The sequence below is a fragment of the Prionailurus bengalensis genome, chromosome C1, assembly GCF_016509475.1.
Source record: "Prionailurus bengalensis isolate Pbe53 chromosome C1, Fcat_Pben_1.1_paternal_pri, whole genome shotgun sequence".
In the NCBI taxonomy this organism is placed as follows: Eukaryota; Metazoa; Chordata; class Mammalia; order Carnivora; family Felidae; genus Prionailurus; species Prionailurus bengalensis.
Genome location: NC_057345.1, coordinates 104,390,301 through 104,409,064, shown reverse-complemented (window position 1 = coordinate 104,409,064; position 18,764 = coordinate 104,390,301). Strand labels below are relative to the sequence as shown.

General features: G+C 39.2%; 1 protein-coding gene and 1 non-coding gene across 4 annotated transcripts in view; one reads left to right on the top strand and one right to left on the bottom strand.

The window, feature by feature from the left end:
* The window catches only part of GPR89A (G protein-coupled receptor 89A), a 79,214-nt gene that overhangs the window by 36,010 nt on the left and 24,440 nt on the right, over positions 1-18,764 (bottom strand). For 2 of the 3 annotated variants that reach the window (XM_043576039.1, XM_043576038.1), the window contains exons 2-7: positions 15,269-15,328; positions 14,207-14,310; positions 9,832-9,938; positions 9,295-9,396; positions 2,923-3,043; positions 1,939-2,019 (exon numbers count right to left, since the gene is read on the bottom strand). In XM_043576039.1, coding sequence (XP_043431974.1) covers positions 1,939-2,019; positions 2,923-3,043; positions 9,295-9,396; positions 9,832-9,938; positions 14,207-14,310; positions 15,269-15,295 — 542 coding nt within the window. In that variant the 5' untranslated portion in view covers positions 15,296-15,328. Of the gene's footprint in view, positions 1-1,938; positions 2,020-2,922; positions 3,044-9,294; positions 9,397-9,815; positions 9,939-14,206; positions 14,311-15,268; positions 15,329-18,764 lie in introns of those variants that run through there. The other variant, XM_043576040.1, reaches the window with a different exon arrangement.
* Positions 2,543-2,677, top strand: LOC122482205. Its single transcript, XR_006297011.1, has one exon. It is a non-coding gene; the product is annotated as a U4 spliceosomal RNA (small nuclear RNA).

Here is an 18,764-nt window from a genome sequence, read left to right as displayed (position 1 = left end):
ATCTCTATATGAATAAAATATAGTAAAAAGGAGAACAATCATGGGAATCAAGATAGTATTATTCCTTTACAATTATCTTTCAATACTGAATAATGTTGCTCTTACTGTTATATTTTTTAAATCTACATTCATATTCATTCATGTAAAATAAACTGTATAAAATGAATGTGGACAAAACCCAGAGAACAAATGTATATCCATGTGTATCTACTTTCAATACCCTCGGACAGATGTACAGAAATGGAGACAAATAATTAGCTGGTAAATCTCATCCTCTTTATCATTGTAAAGTCTGTTGTCATCTCTTCCATTAAAGCCTTCTTTGACTTTGACTTGATGGGTCTTATTATAGAAAAATGTTGAAGGACGAAACACGAAATGCAGAAACACTCATGCAATTTAAAACCTCTATGTCACAGTTTTTATTTGGGTAACAGGACTTTAATAAAGACAGACTAAGTAGCTTCATGAAGACAATAACTTACTATATTGTTCCTCATTCTATCTCTATGACCGTTCAGCAATTAGCAAAGTGCCTAGCAGAAACTGGGCTTCTTATATTGAGAGAATGAAAATACATGAATGCATAAATGAAGACAAAGCACTAAAACCTAATGACTGTCCTCCAAGACTATTAATAAGTTCGATAGTTTTCCTTAGCTATGTATGGTTCACTGTTCTAGAGTTCTACATGTCAACTCATTCTTATTATTTCCATTTTACAGTTGAGGAAACCAAGACATGAAGTAATGCTCAAGGCCACACTGTGAACTCTACGGCAAGGATTCAAATTCAGAAAGTCTGAGTCTAGAGCCTAGGCTTTAACCCACCGTGATACAGATTTCTAGAAATGCCACTTTAAATTTTTTTTTTCAACGTTTTTTATTTATTTTTGGGACAGAGCGAGACAGAGCATGAACGGGGGAGGGGCAGAGAGAGAGGGAGACACAGAATCGGAAACAGGCTCCAGGCTCTGAGCCATCAGCCCAGAGCCCGACACGGGGCTCGAACCCACGGACCGTGAGATCGTGACCTGAGCTGAAGTCGGACGCTTAACCGACTGCGCCATCCAGGCGCCCCTAGAAATGCCACTTTAAAAACACACACTGTAAGTCTACTTCTTAAAAATGACAAAAAGGACAACAGCTAGAAGACTGGAAGGATTTTTCAAAGTAGTTGGAGAAAAGGAAGTTGAAAAGATTGAAATCAGGCATGCAGATTTTGTAAAAATGTAGGACAACAGACTTTTAAAGCATCCAATCAATGTAGAATACCTTCAACTATAGAAGTTATTCTAACAACTTATCTCAAGAGAATTAAAGTCAGGAAATAAATGGAATTTGAAAATTTCATTCACACAAGACTAAACATTAAGTCTTTGTTTTTGTTTTTTTAAGTTTATTTTTGAGAGTGAGCGAGTTGAGGAGGGGCAGAGAGAGAGGGAGAGAGAGAGAATTCCAAGCAGGCTCTGCACTGTCAGTGCGTGGAGCCCAATGCGGGGCTTGAGCTCATGAACCATGAGATCACGACCTGAGCCGAAATCAGAGTCAGATGCTTAACTGACTGAGCCACCAAGGAACCTCAAAATCTTTGATGGTATCTTATTGTAAAAATGAATATGATGAAACTCCCTGTTATCAATTCACAGTCACATTTTCTTGTTGAGAAATTCTAAGAGTACATGTTTTTTAACGTTTATTTATTTACTTTTATTTTTGAGACAGAGAGAGACAGAGCATGAACGGGGGAGGGGCAGAGAGAGAGGGAGACACAAAATCTGAAGCAGGCTCCAGGCTCTGAGCCATCAGCCCAGAGCCTGACGTGGGGCTTGAACTCATGGACCGCGAGATCGTGACCTGAGCTGAAGTCGGACGCTTAACCGACTGAGCCACCGAGGCGCCCCAAGAGTACAGGTTTTTTAATGTGCTGGTATCTTACCTTTTCTTTTTGCTGATGATCATGTCCATGGTTTGGAGCAGTCGCCGTTCCAGGGCGAGGATATCTGCATCAGTCACATTTCTATAATAAGCACAAACCGTTAGCAATGTTTTGGGACCCCATCCTTGGGCATAATAAATACAAGGCCGCTGACAAACACATAAACCTCAATTGTTACCCAGTAATTGAAGGACCTCTTTCTAGAGAATATTAACATGATTATAATAAACAGAAGTCCTTTTGTTGCCATGTTTTATAGCTAATATTTTTTGCAGTCTCAGGGTAGTGGAAGGTAAGTGGCTCTCTTATATAGTCTTTCTCAGCTCTGATCCAATGACATTTTTAAAAAATATTTTTAATGTTTATTTTTGAGAGAGAGAGACATTCATGAGCGAGGGAGGGGCAGAGAGAGAGGGAGACAGAGAATCTGAAGCAGGCTCCAGGCTCCGAGCTGTCGGCACAGAGACTGACATGGGGCTTGAACTTGGGAACGGGGAGATCATGACCTGACCTGACATCAGAAGCCCAACCGACCGAGCCACCCAGGCGCCCCTGATCCAGTGACATTTATGAGGTATCTGTAAGCACGCCTGCAGCTTGGCAAAGCTTTGTGCAAGGGCAGTCTTGTAGCCAATGAGGTTTATCCGAGGCACAATTAGTGCTACTTTTGGGAGGAAGCGATTGACTGAAGTTGGGATTAGCTCGCACTGCTGTCCACAAGAAATGTGCCTTTAAGAGGAGGTAGAGGGTCTGAGTGAAACAACCATTTTAAAAATAAGTGAATGTAGGACAAATAAGGACAAACAATATAAGTGATAAGACTTATTCAGGAAGACTCCTAGGATAATGCCCATAAGGGCAGAGGGAAAGAATAAAAAGTCCGTGTCACAGATCTAATACTTAAGTATTAATGATGGCAGCATGATATCACGTACGTATGCATGAAGTCATAGGAAGAAAGAAAAGAGACCAAGTTCTCTTTACCTGAGGAAGTAGGACATGTACGTGTATGGGCAGTTGACAGCACCAAATCCAGAAAGAAGAGCCATGAGAGTCACACCGATCACACCTACCCGGCTGATGAGCTGTTCTATGGACAAAATCCCTAAAAACATCAAAGCACCTTAATGTCAGCTGATAAAGATCAAATGTACTGTGAGAGGAAACATCACGAAAAACATCAACTGTTACATACAGCTTATGTAAGCCAAATTTTAATTATCAATATGTATATCTTCCATAATAAATGTATAAGTCTGTTGATTTTCGTCATATCTCACATGCTTCTAGAATCATCTCCTACTGGGTGATGGTAATAGTAATAATTATAAGTAACACTCACTGATTGCTTACTCAAGGTAGTGTGAACACTAACAGAGCAACGCACTTTCAGTAAAAGCTTTGGTAAAAAAAAATATATGTATCAGCAAAGTAAGTCTGCTGGAGATTTACTTTGCAAAGTAACACTTTGCACTATAGTTACTGTCAATATATATATATGTATATATATATATATATATATATATACACACACACATGCATACATATATATATACACATATATACATATATATACACACACATTTCCTCCTTAGGTCATAAGCTCTTTAGGTCTCAGGAGCTTATGTTTTATTCATTTGTGCCAATAAACACATAAGGCATCTAACAAACGGGCTGAATTTATACGTGAATGAGTACTTCAAACGCAAATATGTGAGTTTTTGATGATCAGTTGCATTCTAATTATCAACTGTTTCCTATGATTTGAGAATGCTGAAAGTCTGTAGGTAAAATAAATGCTGTTGAGATCTTGGATAAATGAGAGAAGGCAATGCTGAAGAACAAGCCAGGAAGTTTGGAAGCACCCGACAAAACTAGCTTTGTTTTTACTGCTGTTTCTAGGATGGGATCCACTTCAGCATTATCTACCCCTGTGGCCTAACACCAGAGCTGCCATGCAGGAATTCTGTTGGCTTTGGAACTGACATTCCAATAATCATGTTCTCTTGCTCTTGTGTTTCCACTACACCATTTTAGAGCTCTTTGTGACCTCTGGTCTCTTGTCCTTTGCTTCCCCCTACCTTCCATTTCCTTCTTCACTGAGCCTGACCTCCAAGCTTGCTTGCTTTAACTTCTCTCACTAGGACTCTGTCCCCACTGTTCTTCTGAAGTGCTGATCCTGAAAACTGCCAATCCTGGATCAATCTGACACTCGGTCTTCCCTGTGCCCGTGCCTGAGATGCTAAAACTGCTAAAACGCGTCCCAACGTTGGTGCCATTACAGATTTAGGTCTCCAGTCTTAACATGGCTTACACTACTACTAAGGGATCCTTTTCTTGCCCTTGGTCAACCATCTCTCCCCACCCCCTTAGCAGATAATCTTTAATCCATTTTCTCAATCCTTGTTCTCCTTAGCCAATGCCCTCATTACAGAAGTTATTGGTTATACCACCTTCACTCTACTATATTCACATCTGCAATCATCCTCCCACCTTGTCTCCCTCAAACAAGACAGTGTCCAAAGCTAAGACTTCTCTATGTGCTGTGATCTTATTCCCTTTCTACCTCCTCCAGAATCCTGTTCCATCTCCTGTCATCTCTCTCATCTTCAATCTTTCCTTCTGTGCTGGTTCTTTCCCTGCAGTTTCAAGTCTCTTTCCTAAGGAAGGCTAAGGCCTTGAGTTTACCTCTAGTTACCAATCCTCTATTTTTCCTTTAATGGCCACGCTTTTTGAAAGGAGTTTACACTTCCTATTACCTCTTCTTCACTTCCACTTATTCCTCAACTGGCTGCAATTCAGCTTTCATTCCATTCTCCTACCCTAAAGGAAACTGCTTTCACCAATAATTGTAACGGCAATAAAAAATTGGCAACATTCATCAAACACCTGTTATGCACCAGGCACCGTGGAAGCATTCTACTTGTATTAATTCATTTGCTCCTCATTACAGCTCTATGAGGCAAACAGTATCGAAAACCTCATTTTACAGATAAGGAAATGGAAGCACCGAGGAGGTAAATTTTGTCAAGGCCACACAGCTAGCAAGAGGCAGAGTCAGGCTTCAAACCCAAGCAGTGTAGCTCCACAGCCTATGCTCTTAACCATTACTATAATATGGTCATGAATTTTCTTCTGGTTGCAAAACCCAATGGCATTTCCAATCCTGCCTTAATTTGATCTTTTATGACACTGAATCATTGCTACTTAAAATTATTTTCCTTTCTTGGCTTTCATACCACTTCCCTCAGTTATCCCTTTTACTTCTCTCGTATTTTCTTGGTCTTTCTCTGTTCATAATGGGCCAAAATAATCTTTCATTTCAGTCTATACATTTTTCCATGGGTGGTACTGCGCTTTTCCCCAGATTCATCTAACGACATTTAGCCGATGGTGCCTGATTTTTTTAGATTCCTGGAGTTATCTCCCTGAGTACTCCTAAATCCATTCGTTGTCCTAAATTGCTGACCCCGTGTATCCAACTGCCTACTCAACATCACTTTGGATGTGCACAGGCACTTCAAATTCAACATACCTCAAGTTCAACTTATCTTCCCCTTTCTGCATTACCTATCCTAGAAAATGACATCATCAAGTATCTAGTCACCATGACAGAAAAATCTACACCACTAGTTTCCATTCTGTCTCTTACTGTCCAATGACTCCACCAGGCTTTTTTACCTCAGGGCTTTACACGATGTCTCTGGCACCTTCTTGCTGGGTCTACCTTTGTCTTGTCCTTTAAATCTCAGTTTAAATAATTCCTCAGAAAAGCTGACTCTAACCGCTTACATGTAATTTGACATCTTTATTTGCATTGTTGTCTACCATAGCAACCTGTTTGCTCTTTGATAATGATCACGATCAGCAATCACCTGTTTATATATTTATTGTTTAGTCCTTCCTGCCAGAGGGTAAGTTGCTGGAGGGCAGAAACCTAGTTAGTTTGTTCATGGTTGAATCTCCAGCACTAACAATAAACTAGGTGCTCAGAAAATATTTGTGAAATGTTAAATGAATGACTAAATCCTCATCCAAATTCTGTTGATTCTACTTCCCACATAACTCTTTACATCCTCTATTTTTTTAATGTTTATTGATTTTTGAGAGACCGAGAGAAAGAGAGAGACAGAGATGGTGTGAGCTGAGGAGGGGCAGAAGGAGGGGCAGAAAGAGAGGGAGACATAGAATCCGAAGCAGGCTCCAGGCTCTGAGCTGTCATCACAGAGCCCGATGCCAGCCTCGAACCCATGAACTGTAAGATCATGATCTGAGCCGAAGTCAGATGCTTAACTAACTGAGCCACCCAGGTGCCCCTACATCCCCTTTATAGGAAGGAATCCTGCCTTATTGATCTTTGTTTTTCTTACTGCCTGTCACATGGAAGGTGTTCAGTAGATGTTTATTGACTATGGGTACATAATTATCATCTGCTATCATAAAAAAGTCCAAGGAATTAATATAGGTTACTAAATGTAAAAAAACTAGAAAAATGTCCCCTCTACTTTTATTCCCTTTAAGGTAGTACCCCTTTATTAAATATCTTTTTCTGGTCTAAATTACTGTTTAGATACTACCGACTTCATCCTAGCATTTCTATGAAGTAAAGGTAAATCATTATTTGTTTTCTAGCTACTAGATGGAAAGTCTGATGGATGAAGTGACATGCACAAGGCCACCTAACTGTTGCCATTTGCTCACACAGACTCCTTTTAGCTTCATGTACTTTCTTAGCCTCTCTTACCCTTTTTCACTGTTGAATGCCTTCCACCTGCATGAAGGAGTATTTTCACGGACATCTTTTCATGATAGGCAAGGCCTGGGTCTTGCAGTCTTCTGTGGTCTCCACGACAATGAACCATACTGGTTGTTGGGGCAGTCCTGGACAAGCTCTACGATGGCAGGGTAAGCCTGGCTGCTTTCCATCCATTGCCTAAACTTTGCTTCCTATTTACTTCTCTTAGTCAAATGAATTAGACACCTGAATATTCAGACATAAAACCAAAATGCTTATTTCCTGGAGGAAATACTAAGGAAAGACTAAAAGTGAAACTCTCTCTCTAGCGCTTCCCCCCAGTAGCTTCTTTAGGATATCCCTATAGGATTTAGAAATAAGGACAGATGAAGATCCAAAAGATGTGGTGGTCTTCATATTCCCTCAGGCATGGTCTGGCTGTACAGGTCATGTGAACTGACTGCTCACAAGGAGAAAGCTGGAGACAGGCATCAGAGTCTCTCTGTGGTGTACGTGACGTGTGCTATCACTGTAAGCATTGGGGTCCTTTTAGAATTCTTGTCCTTCTTGGGTTTATTTGAAACCATTTATATGAGATCTGTATTATCAGGGCCTCTCTACTCCAAAATCCTTCCCTACACGGACATGTACATGTTAATCATATTAGCAAATCCTAAATTCCTACCCAGAATGTCATATTCTTAAACTCATCTACTACCTTGGAGAGACAGAAATTGCTTTTCTCATTCAGTAATGCAATAAACATGCATTAAACACTTTGTGTGCTAGGTTTCATGCTAGACACCAGGGATGCAAAGACCAGTAAGATGGAGTTTTTGACCTCAGGCTCCTCAGGGGACTCACAAGTTAAAGAGGAAGTCAGAAAAGGTAACAAGTAATTATAATCTTTATAGGTGATACAAGTATATTGAGGTGGGAGCAATTAATACCTTGTAATGATGGCCAGAAAAATCTTAAGAGGAATGAACTGACAGGAATTCAATACTGAAAGAAAAGGCATTTTCCACAAGGAATGTTGAGGCTGACAGAACAGCTCTAAAAACTTCAAGTAATTTGGTAGGACTGGAGACAGGCACAGAGAAAGACAGCAATAGTCAGGTCATAGAAGGTCTTGTATGCCATGCTAAGAATCTGAATGCTTTTGGTAGCCCATCCTGCTTTCCTATAAATAGTATAAACTCCTTAATACTCCATAATAAATCACTTTCTGCTTTAAACTAGTTAGATTCTGTTTTCTGCTAGAAGAACCCTGATACAATAGGAGAGTGAAATGAATAGATGTGTATTTTTTTTAAAACCTCTGGTATCAAAGTGCCAGTATATTTATAATAGGTGGGCTTGCTAATCTATTTTAGATAGATTCATATATATATATTTCTGAAGTACTAGGACTTTTAGCTGAGAGACTATTGTTCATGGTTTTTAGCACAGAAATTATGGCTATATAATCTGCTCTTATATTTAAAGAGGTTTTTTTTTTAAGTTTTTATTTATTTATTTAAGTAAGCCCTACACCCAACTTGGGGCTCAAGCTCATGACCCCAAGATCAAGAGTCACATACTCTATCCACTGAGCCAGCCAAATGCCCCTGCTCTTGTATTTGAAGTGAACTTTCTTTGTGTAAGAAGAGACACTGATTCCTAGAAAGCTTTTCTTTACCTACCAATTTTGAATGTTTATGTCACCGCTCTTTCCCAAAATGCATATATTCCCTAAAGACAATATTTATCATCATCTGAGCAGTGGTCATTTATCTTTTGGGTCATAGACCCCTTTGGGAATCTAATAAAAGATTATGGGTACTTTGCCTCCAAACACACACATAAATGTTTCCCCGTACTTCTGCATACGATATCAGAAGTTTTCAAAAAAAAATTTTTTAATGTTTTATTTATTTTTGAGATAGAGAGAGACAGAGCATGAGCAGGGGAGGGGCAGAGAGAGAGTGAGACACAGAATCCGAAGCAGGCTCCAGGCTCTGAGCTGTCAGCACAGAGCCCGACGCGGGGCTCAAACTCACAAACCACAAAATCATGATCTGAGCCGAAGTTGGACGCTTAACCGACTGAGCCACCCAGTCGCCCCATGGAGTTTTAAGTTAAAGACAAATTTTCCTACCCCTTACTCTCTTGAAGTTCATTCACCAACCTAAGGTCAAAAACTCCTGCTCTAAAATCATAGAGGTAGTTTCTTTCCAAAGCCAGCACTGAGACTTCCTAGGACGAAGGGAAGTTCAGTTCAAAAGCAGATCATTTTTAGAGAAATAACTTGCTATATTTCCCATAATCAGAACTTTTTAAAAAAAATTTTTTTTAATGTTTATTTATTTTTGAGACAGAGAGAGACAGAGCATGAACGGGGGAGGGTCAGAGAGAGAGGGAGACACAGAATCTGAAGCAGGCTCCAGGCTCTGAGCTGTCAGCACAGAGCCCGACGTGGGGCTCGAACTCACGGACCGTGAGATCATGACCTGAGCCGAAGTTGGACGCTTAACCGACTGAGCCACCCAGGCGCCCCAGAACTTTTAAAAAGTTATTGTTTTTCAAAATTAGAAAATGGTAAACAATTATTTCCCTCTCCCTGTCACATATTCACTCACCATGTTTCGGGCTGAGAATGGGAAATGGGTCTCCTAGTTTCCAGAAGAAGTACATGAAGGTCAACCACAGGAGACAGGAGAAGAGCAGTCGCTGCCTATGCACTAAGAAGGAGGAGAAAGACTAAGGTTAAATGGATCCACATTAGAGAGCTTGCTCTACTTCCAGATATGGAATCATGCTAACTACTATTTGACTGGCTTGTCCACTTGGCAAAGAAATGATGGAATAATACCATTTTTAGAGAAAGCGTATTTATCGTCGCAAGAGGAATTTGGCTGAATTAAGATGTGGGTTAGGGGAGACAGAACAGTAGAAACAGAAAGATAGTTGTGGCCCCACAGGTGGCTTAATTATTCATTCAACATTGATTTTATGCCTATTTTTTAAAGATGCTGGTGTGGGGCACCCCCAAACAACAGTAGTTACTGAGAGTAATACAGAAATGAAACTCTCCACAGCCTCAGTCCCCACGAATCCTTGTCTCAATTGACGTGCTGACATGAGCAGGTAAAATACTCACGTTTACAAATACTCACATAGTCGGATGTTGCTCACAATAAAATAGCCAATGTAAAAAGGCACCATGAACACCAGGATCAGAAGGATTACGCACAGGTTCATTTTCCAGTGAAAATAACGGGAACTGAAATGAGTATCAAAGAATATGGCTAAGAGGGGAAGGAGGCAGCAACTTCCACTCTCTTTAGTCTTCCGAAAGATCTCTTGCTCTTTGAACTCAATACCAGATATATCCCATCCAATTAGTCAAGTAGGCTGTTACGGTCTGCTTGTTTATAGAGGTTAAAGAATAGATTATAAAGTTCTGAAAGGTATATATGACCATCCTAACTTCCTAAGAATTTTACCTACTCAAATGAGAATGTTAATGCTCTAGTTATATTCATAGGTAGTGTATAATAACCTATTAACATATACTATCACTGGTAGAATGGCTATTGTTTCTCTTACCACTGGGAGGCTCATAAGAATTAAGAGAAAATAAATACTAATGGCAATATGTGCTATAAAGACATAAATATTTCTTACGTATCTTCAATATAAATAAACATTTGATTTTCATGACTACTTTAATGCTTATAAACTGTATTTTATTAACTGACTAAAATATTTTTAGGGCTTTTCTAACGCTATGCCTTTTATTCCCATGACTTACACATTCCATAATCAGAAGCCTGTATCTCCCACTCCCCTTCACCCATTTTGCCCAATCCTCTACTGTGGACATTTTTTAAATGACAAATTTATTGAGATATAATTCACCCCTTTAAGATATAACTCACCCATTAATAATCCAATGGTTTTAGGATACTCACAGAGTTGGCAGCCATCACAACACACTTTAGAACATTTCATCACTCCATAATGAAACTCTGTTCCCATTAGCTCTCCTTTCCTCTCAACTGCCCCAGCCTTAGGAAACCACCAATCTACTTTAAGTCGCTATAGATTTACCTATTCTGGAAATTTCATATAAATGAAATCATACAGTATATGGTCTTGTGTCTGGTTTCTTTCACTTTGCATGCTATGCCATCTATCAATACTTCATTTCTGTTTATGGCTAAATAACATTCATTCAACTGTATGGATATGCCACATTTTGTTTTTTCATTCATTAGTTGCGGGACATTTGGATTGTTTTACTTGTAAGCTATTTTTTTCTAAAATTTTTAACATTTATTTATTTCTGAGAGACACTGAGAGACAGAGCACAAGCGGGGGAGGGGCAGAGAGAGAGACACACGGAATCCAAAGCAGGCTCTAGGCTCTGTGCTCACAGCACAGCTCTGTGAGCACAGAGCCTGACACGGGGCTCAAACAAACCCACGAACGGTGAGATCATGACCTGAGCCAAAGTCAGTCATTTAACCTAATGAGCCTCCCAGGCGCCCCATTATTATAAACAGTGATGCTATGATCATTTGTGTACAAACTTTTGTGTGGACATGTTTCATTTCTTTTTATATTTATACTGAGGAGTGGAATTGCTGGGTCATATGATTACTATTTAATTTTTTGAGGACTGCCACTATTTTCCAGAGTGGCTGCACCATTTTACATTCTCCCCAGGAAGAATGCTAGGGTTCTCCACAAATTCTCCACAGCCTCGCCCACACTTAATACTGTCTTTTTGATTATAGCCACCCTGATGGGTGTTAAGTGGTAGCTCATTGTGGTTTTGATTGGCATTTCCTCTCAAATGGCTAATGACGTTGAGTGTCTTTTCACGTGCTTATTGGGCATCTGTATCTTATTTGGAGAAATGCCTATTCAGATCCTTTGTTCTTTATCAATGTGTCTTTTTATTATTAAACTATGAACAGTTCTTTATATATACTAGATTGAAGTCTCCTTCCCGTGATTTATAAACATTTTTTCCTCATTCTTGGGTTGTCTGTTTACTTTCTTGATAGTGTCTTTTGTATTTATTGATTTTGAACTTACACTTGGGCCTTGTTTCAAAAAGTTTAGTGGTTAAGTGGTTTATGAGGATATATAAAATACAGAATGATGGAATAAACTCTAAGTAGGAAAAGAAAGGAAAAACATGGGAAAAGATAGGTAAAAAAGCAGGCTAGGCCTGATGACAGTTTTGAAAATGCAAACCATAGGATTCTGGAAACTTATATGAGTGGATCATAAATTTAGCTTTAAGCTTTCTAATGGTCGACATCAAATAGAAAATTTGATCAGTTAAACAAGTGACAGTGCTACGGGAAAAAACAATTGCTTCAAGGAAGCATAACTATTACTGAAATTATTACCAAGACCGTAATGAAATTTCTCCAAAGATTTCCTAAAGAAGAAAATGTGAGGGCAATTAACAATGTCTTCAACAACATCCTTTCAAGAGAAAGGTCAAAATGAGTTTCACTGGGCTGTTCCTTACCATTTCTCCTTAGTACAGAGGGCGGGTATCATAAAATAAAGAGCTATTCATTAAAAGCTACACTACAAAATGCCAATATCATTTAGTCTAAATATACAGACAGCTTTTTACTGCTCTGGATTAACCCACTATTACAGCATCTAGAGAAACAAAGACGCTGCACATTCTCTGGGCAATTGTACTTAGTATTTCAGCTCAACTTCTAAAAGCATCGGGAGACAGTTTGAAATGACAAGGGTGACACATATTGCCAATTAAAAGTGAACCACATGTTTTAACTGTTATATGAGCCAAGAGTAAAATGACATTCTCTTGGAAAAATTGAGGATCCTAACAAGATTATATATTTGAATAGGAGACAATACCACTTCTGCTGAGAGGGGAGTCAAAAAATACTCTTGGTTAGGGCCAAGATTTTCCTTTGAAAACTTCTGAACGCAGTCAACACACCAATATAATACATAATCAAGGCCCATATTTCTGTGACATAGTAGGGCCAAATGTTAGCATGAAAGAAATAGGGGTAACTGAACATGTCTTAGTTTACACAAACCCAACGCCCCCAAAAGCACCCAAAGAACAACCAGATTTTAGCAATGCAACTTCCTATATTCCTTAAGATAAACTATTTAAGAACTATACATCAAAGTAACTGAGTTAAAGGTCTTCCCGTATGGATTAATTATAAATGAGTTAAAAGTGGGGACATCATCTACCAAAAACAATTTTGGTTTTAGAAAATATCTGAGGCACAGTCTTTTCTTTTGGCACTTAGATCAGTAGTCAGCAAACTATGGCCTGCCAGACACCTGCTTTTATAAGTAAGATTTTATTAGAACACAGCCATACTACACAGCCATGAACACAGTCATGAATTTGTTGATTCATCGCCTATGGGTGCTCTCATTCCACAGCAGCAGAGCTGAGGAGTTGTGATGGAAACCACATAAGCTGTGGAGCCTAAAATATTATCTGGTCCATTATAGAACAACTTACCGGCCTCTAGTTAGAGAGCAGTGAAAGTTCCAGCTTGTGATAATAAAATTTAGTAATTTTTAAGTTAAAGAACACTGGTCTATTCTTGATAGTCACAGGATCTGTATCTTGCTCATCCAAAAAAGGTTTGAAGAACTAGTTTAATAGAAGAGGCAGAACATACTCTTGTTTTATCATACGATAAGCTTTTAATTTACCTATCAAGAGACATTAATTATCAACTCTGATTCTCAAAGGAATCTGAGAATACAGTCTAAGTCTCAAGTGTCAGGAGTCCGAAACAAGTTATACAGCTTAGCTCAGCACCGATTCCTGACTACAGAGTCAAATGCCACCTTATTCTTGAAAGATTTTTCCATGCAGTGATAAAAACTACACAGGTCAACACAGAATAGCCGATGTACTCTACACACAACGGCCTAAAAAACCCCAAGCTTCCTGTTTAACAAGAAATACTTTGGACTATAACAAACAACATGTCTGTTATTTGGAGAGGAATAGGAGTTGCTTTTTAAAAACGCTTTAAAGAAGACTTTAAATTCAATCAGACTTGACCAGGTCTGTGAAATCAACAAAGGTAGTGAGAGCTGGAGTTCAGACTTCAGAGAAGCCCATACAGAACTAACTGAGGAATTCTGATCTTTTCAGGTAGAGATTTTTTTTCATTAGCACAGCAATGTGAAAGGCCATTAGGAGGATTCAAAGAGCAGCCTCAGAACAATAAAAGCTCTAGGAGTGTAGCCTGGGACCTAGGCTCTCTCTCACAGCCTCATTCTCAATGAGCTCAGAGCTAATGGTCAGATCTCTTTTTCCCTGTTTCTCACCGTCTGTGTCAAACCAGCTACCAGGTGGCTGGGACCCATATTTGCTAGGATTCTTATAGTTACTGAGACTAAACTAACTGCATGGTAGAATTTTTTCAGCTATGGGATTCAGGTAAGTCTTCTACCATAAAGAAATCTTATAGGTCTCTTCATGAGAAGAGCTAATTTGTACTCACTCACCTGCTATTCAATACTTTTAAGATTTCAAAGATGATGAGCTCAAACATGGTGCACGAAAATGCGAAAGTCACAGAGAAGATCACCTGTACCACGTATTGACGTACCTATTAAAAGTCAAATACAGAATACAAGTCATGTCCTTGTGCGAAATATTGAATTGATAATCTTCTGGTCACAAGTCTGACAAAGACGAAATTCTTAAATCACTGGAAACAGGGCAATAGCAACTTTCTTGGAGCTAAAGAAACAGATGGAAGTAGGTAGTATTTCTAAATCATGACGCACTTTTATCATCATCTTGTGGATGGAGAATTTAAAGCACAAGATGAAGTGACAGGGTCAGAAGTAGCACTTGGAATTCATGATGCACACTGATCAAAAAAATGGACAGATGTACACATATATGTAGGTTCATACTAAAAGGGTTTCTTCAACACTCTGCAGGCCTTGGACCAGTTTTGGAACCTCCCCTGGGAGGTCTTCTTGAGCAGAGCAGAATCTCTAGAATCCTGGGCTCTTTCAGACAACAACCCCAAACTCCCTGGGGAAGGTTTAACGGTGAACATCCTAGAAATGATCTAAAAGTAGTCCACAGCCATTGAGCTTACTACTAAATGAGGATTAATTAGGAAATGTCCAGTCTAAGCTGGTGCTTCTATGAATTCAAGACTTAAGAACCAGATCAGCCTTAGCATTTTGGTATTAACTTAGGATGTAAGATTGGTCATTAACACTGAAGGTCAGATACCCAAACTAATGGGAACATTTATGAGACGGAAGTTAAATTCTCTTCCAAAAAATATCTGCTATTGTTCTGTATACTGATATTACTAAGACATGACAGTTCTTGCTCCTAGGCTACATATGACTTGCTTAAAAAAAAAAAAAAATCAACTAAACTTAAATCATATTCTCCAATTTAAGAATTATATAGTACTCATTTGGCCAAAACTCCCTATCTTGGAAGTGAACATGACCTTTCTTGAACAGAGGCATTTTACTCGCTCACTTTAAAACAATCTAAATACATAGAGTAGTATAACCAAAATGATATCTTCTTACTTCATAGTCCTTAAACAGTTGGCGCATGAAGAAAAGCCATCCAAATCCAAAGAAAAGTATCTGGAGGAGAAAGAAAATCGAACTGTCAATATATGTCATCTTTTGAGAAATGCCTAATACAGACAATTTTATGATAAAAGGTCTGCTAAACAATTAACTTATCTCAGAGATTAAAGACAAGATCCACTTATGTCAAGTCCGTAACATTGGGAGAGGATGTTAAAATGCTCTTCAATTTTTGAAGTTATCCATGTTTTAGAACATTGTTTAAGTTAGGCAAAAATAAAATATTTTTTCCTGTAATCTTATGATTATCATTTTAGCCAGAGATGCTAGCAAACAAAAACAGAAACCAGTGATACTTGCTTCTTATATATAGATCCCTGTTTGCAAGTATCTCGAAAAACCAAAACTTTATGGGAAAGGAGTTAAAATTAAAAAAAAAAAAAAAAGGTAGAAAAACTGATTTTTTAATGTCTTTTCTTTCGTGGAGCTTTCTTAGCCTCTCCACAATCCTTCCTAATCCACGTAAAGTGGTTTTCATCTCAGTATAAAGCCAAGAGATTGAAGGATCCCACTTCAATGGTTTCAGTTTTGGTTCAAGCTGGCATCAGAGATTGTAGCCTCAAGACAGCCCTGTTCAGTGCTCCAAAAGCTGGTCTGTTTTTCACTGGTGAACAGAACCTTTGCTACATACACACACTGATAAAACTCCTTTTTTTTTTTTTAAGTTTATTTTTCTTAAAGTGATCTTTACATCCCACATGGGGCTTGAACTCACGACCCAGATACCAAGAGTCAGATGCTCTACTGGCTTAGCCAACAGGTGCCCCATAACTCCTCTTATATGGGTTAAGAACTTTAAGAATAAAATTCTTTTATGCCTCCTCACCAACTTCAGAAGGAAGTGTGAACTCTTGAGCATGGTTTAGAAGACTCCTCCAGCCTCTTGTTGTGTCCCTCCTACCCACCAAACTCACATTTTCAGCCATATGAAACTGCTTATGGTCTTTAGACACAATATTCTTCTTTCATATCAAGATTTCTATGGACATTGTCCTCTGACAGGAACTTCTCTCTAGTCCTTACAGGTCTTAATTCTTAGAACGTCTGGAAGGCTGGCTCTGACCTCTTAAAGGTAAGTTGCTCTTTTTATATAATCCTATTCTACCCTGTATTTCCAAAGGACTTGCCACACAGTTTTGTAATGTCTAATTTAATCACACTTTCTTAGACATTAGACTGTAAGCTCTGTGAGGACAACGATGTTTGAATGTCAATCTGTATTTCCAGCACCCTGTACAATGCCTGGCACATGGCAGACTCTCCATTAAAGTCTGCTGAACGGATAGATGGTCCATGGCGAAAGGTGGTTTGTTCTTGAACACTAAGCCTCAATTTTTTGGTGACAACTTCAATGTGCTGCGCTAAGTGCTGGGGATACAAAGATGAGTCAGACAGTCACCACCCTCAAGGAGCTTGAAGTATAAGTGGTGAAGACACTAAGTAAGTAATTATAATGTCACATGGGACGTGCAAGGAAAGAAATATACACATATGTAAAAGAATATGGAAGAGGGAGATCATGTAGGGAGTTAGGGTGGATTTTCTGGAGAATATCTTAGTTGAAGAAGGTTTTAATTCAGGGTTAAAACCTGTATCATGTGCAAATTTGGGGATTATATGTATTTTTCTAGGCAGAGGTTCTAAGGTATTTATCACATAGTCCAAGGTTTCTACCACCCCTAAACTATTAAACGACTACTCTCTTAAAGGATGAAAAAAAGCAATACGCAGGTAAAAGACAGGGGATGGAGGTAGGAAGACTGGGCTTTCCTTCCACGTAGGAAAGAATAGGAGGACAGGCACAGAAGTGAGAAAATAGCATGGTATATACATGGGGGTATCCTGGGAATATACATGGGTATATACAACACATGATTGGGTGCTGCTGGAAGATAAAATTCAGAGAAGGAAGCAGTTAAAAATGAGACTTAGGAGGAGCAGGAGACCAATGAGTCAGAGTCCTAAAGGCCACCCAAAGGAGCTTGTAGTCTATAGGTGATGAGTCCTATTTTAATAGGGCAAAGACATGGCCCGGTTTGTTTTATATGGAGCACTTTGGTGGCCACGTGGATTTGAAGGAAACAACACTGTAGAAAGAGAAAGTTTACAGAAGGTTGCTGCAGCAGTCCAGATGATAGATGATAAAGGCCTGAATGAAGACACTGGTTGCTGGAGAGGAGGCAATCGATTTGAGTACTTAGAAGGTTACATCTGCAGGGAGGAATAAAGCTTGACTTGTCTGGAATACACAATGAAGATTGAGGCCACCCAACTTATATAAAGAATATTGGATAAATAAAAGGTCTGGGAACTAGGCTGGGATATTAAGAGAGGAGTTCACTTGCTAAGTACCTGAGGGCCATCCAGGTCAACACAGAAGAGATTATGAAGGCAGAGCTCAGATACACCTGAGTTAAAACCATCTAAGTATGTGAGATCACCCAGGAATAGTATGTAGAGTGAGAAGAGCAACATGGCAAGAAGAAACAGTGGAGGGTAGGAATGGGGGAGAAGAGAGCAGGAGGGAGACAGAGAAAGAGTAGACAGAGACTAGACACCAGGAGAGTGGAGTATCCTGAAACCACGGGAACAGAGTTTGAAGGAGTGTTAAATGAAGCAGAGGGACAATAAAACCAGGACTGAATATCGTTCAAAGGATTTGGTTAACTTGAACGTCAATGCTGACCTTAAGGAAAACAGTTTGAATAGTGAAATGGGGGCAGGAACCAGACTGCAGGTGGGCTGGGGGTGAAAAGGGTAAGGCAAGGGAGACAACGAACATAAATTAACCTAGCGAGAGCCAAGAATGAGAAATACCAACAGCATTTTTCACAAAACCAGAATAATACTAAAATTTGTTTGGAATCACAAAAGACCTTGAACAGCCAAAACAATCTTGAGAAAGAAGAACAAAGCTAGAGGTATCACAATTCCACATTTCAACATAGACTACAAAGCTGTAGTAATCAACACGGTGTGGTACCAGTATGAAAACAGACATATAGATCAATGGAACAGAATACAGAGCCCTGAAATAAACTCTAGCTTATATGGTCAGTTAATCTACGACATAGGAGGCAAGAATATACAGTGGGGAAAAGCCACACTCTTCAATGAACGGTGCTGGGAAAACTGGACAGCCATATGCAAAAGAATGAAACTGGACCACTTTCATATGCCCTACACAAAAATAAACTCAAAATGGATTAATGACCTAAATTTGAGACTGAGATTTTTTTTTTTAATTTTTTTTTTTTAATCTTTATTTTTGAGAGACAGAGAGACAGAGCACGAGCAGGGGAGGGGCAGAGAGAGAGGGAGACACAGAATCCGAAGCAGGCTCCAGGCTCTGAGCTGTCAGCACAGAGCCTGACGCGAGGCTCGAACTCATGGACTGTGAGATCATGACCTGAGCTGAAGTCGGACACTC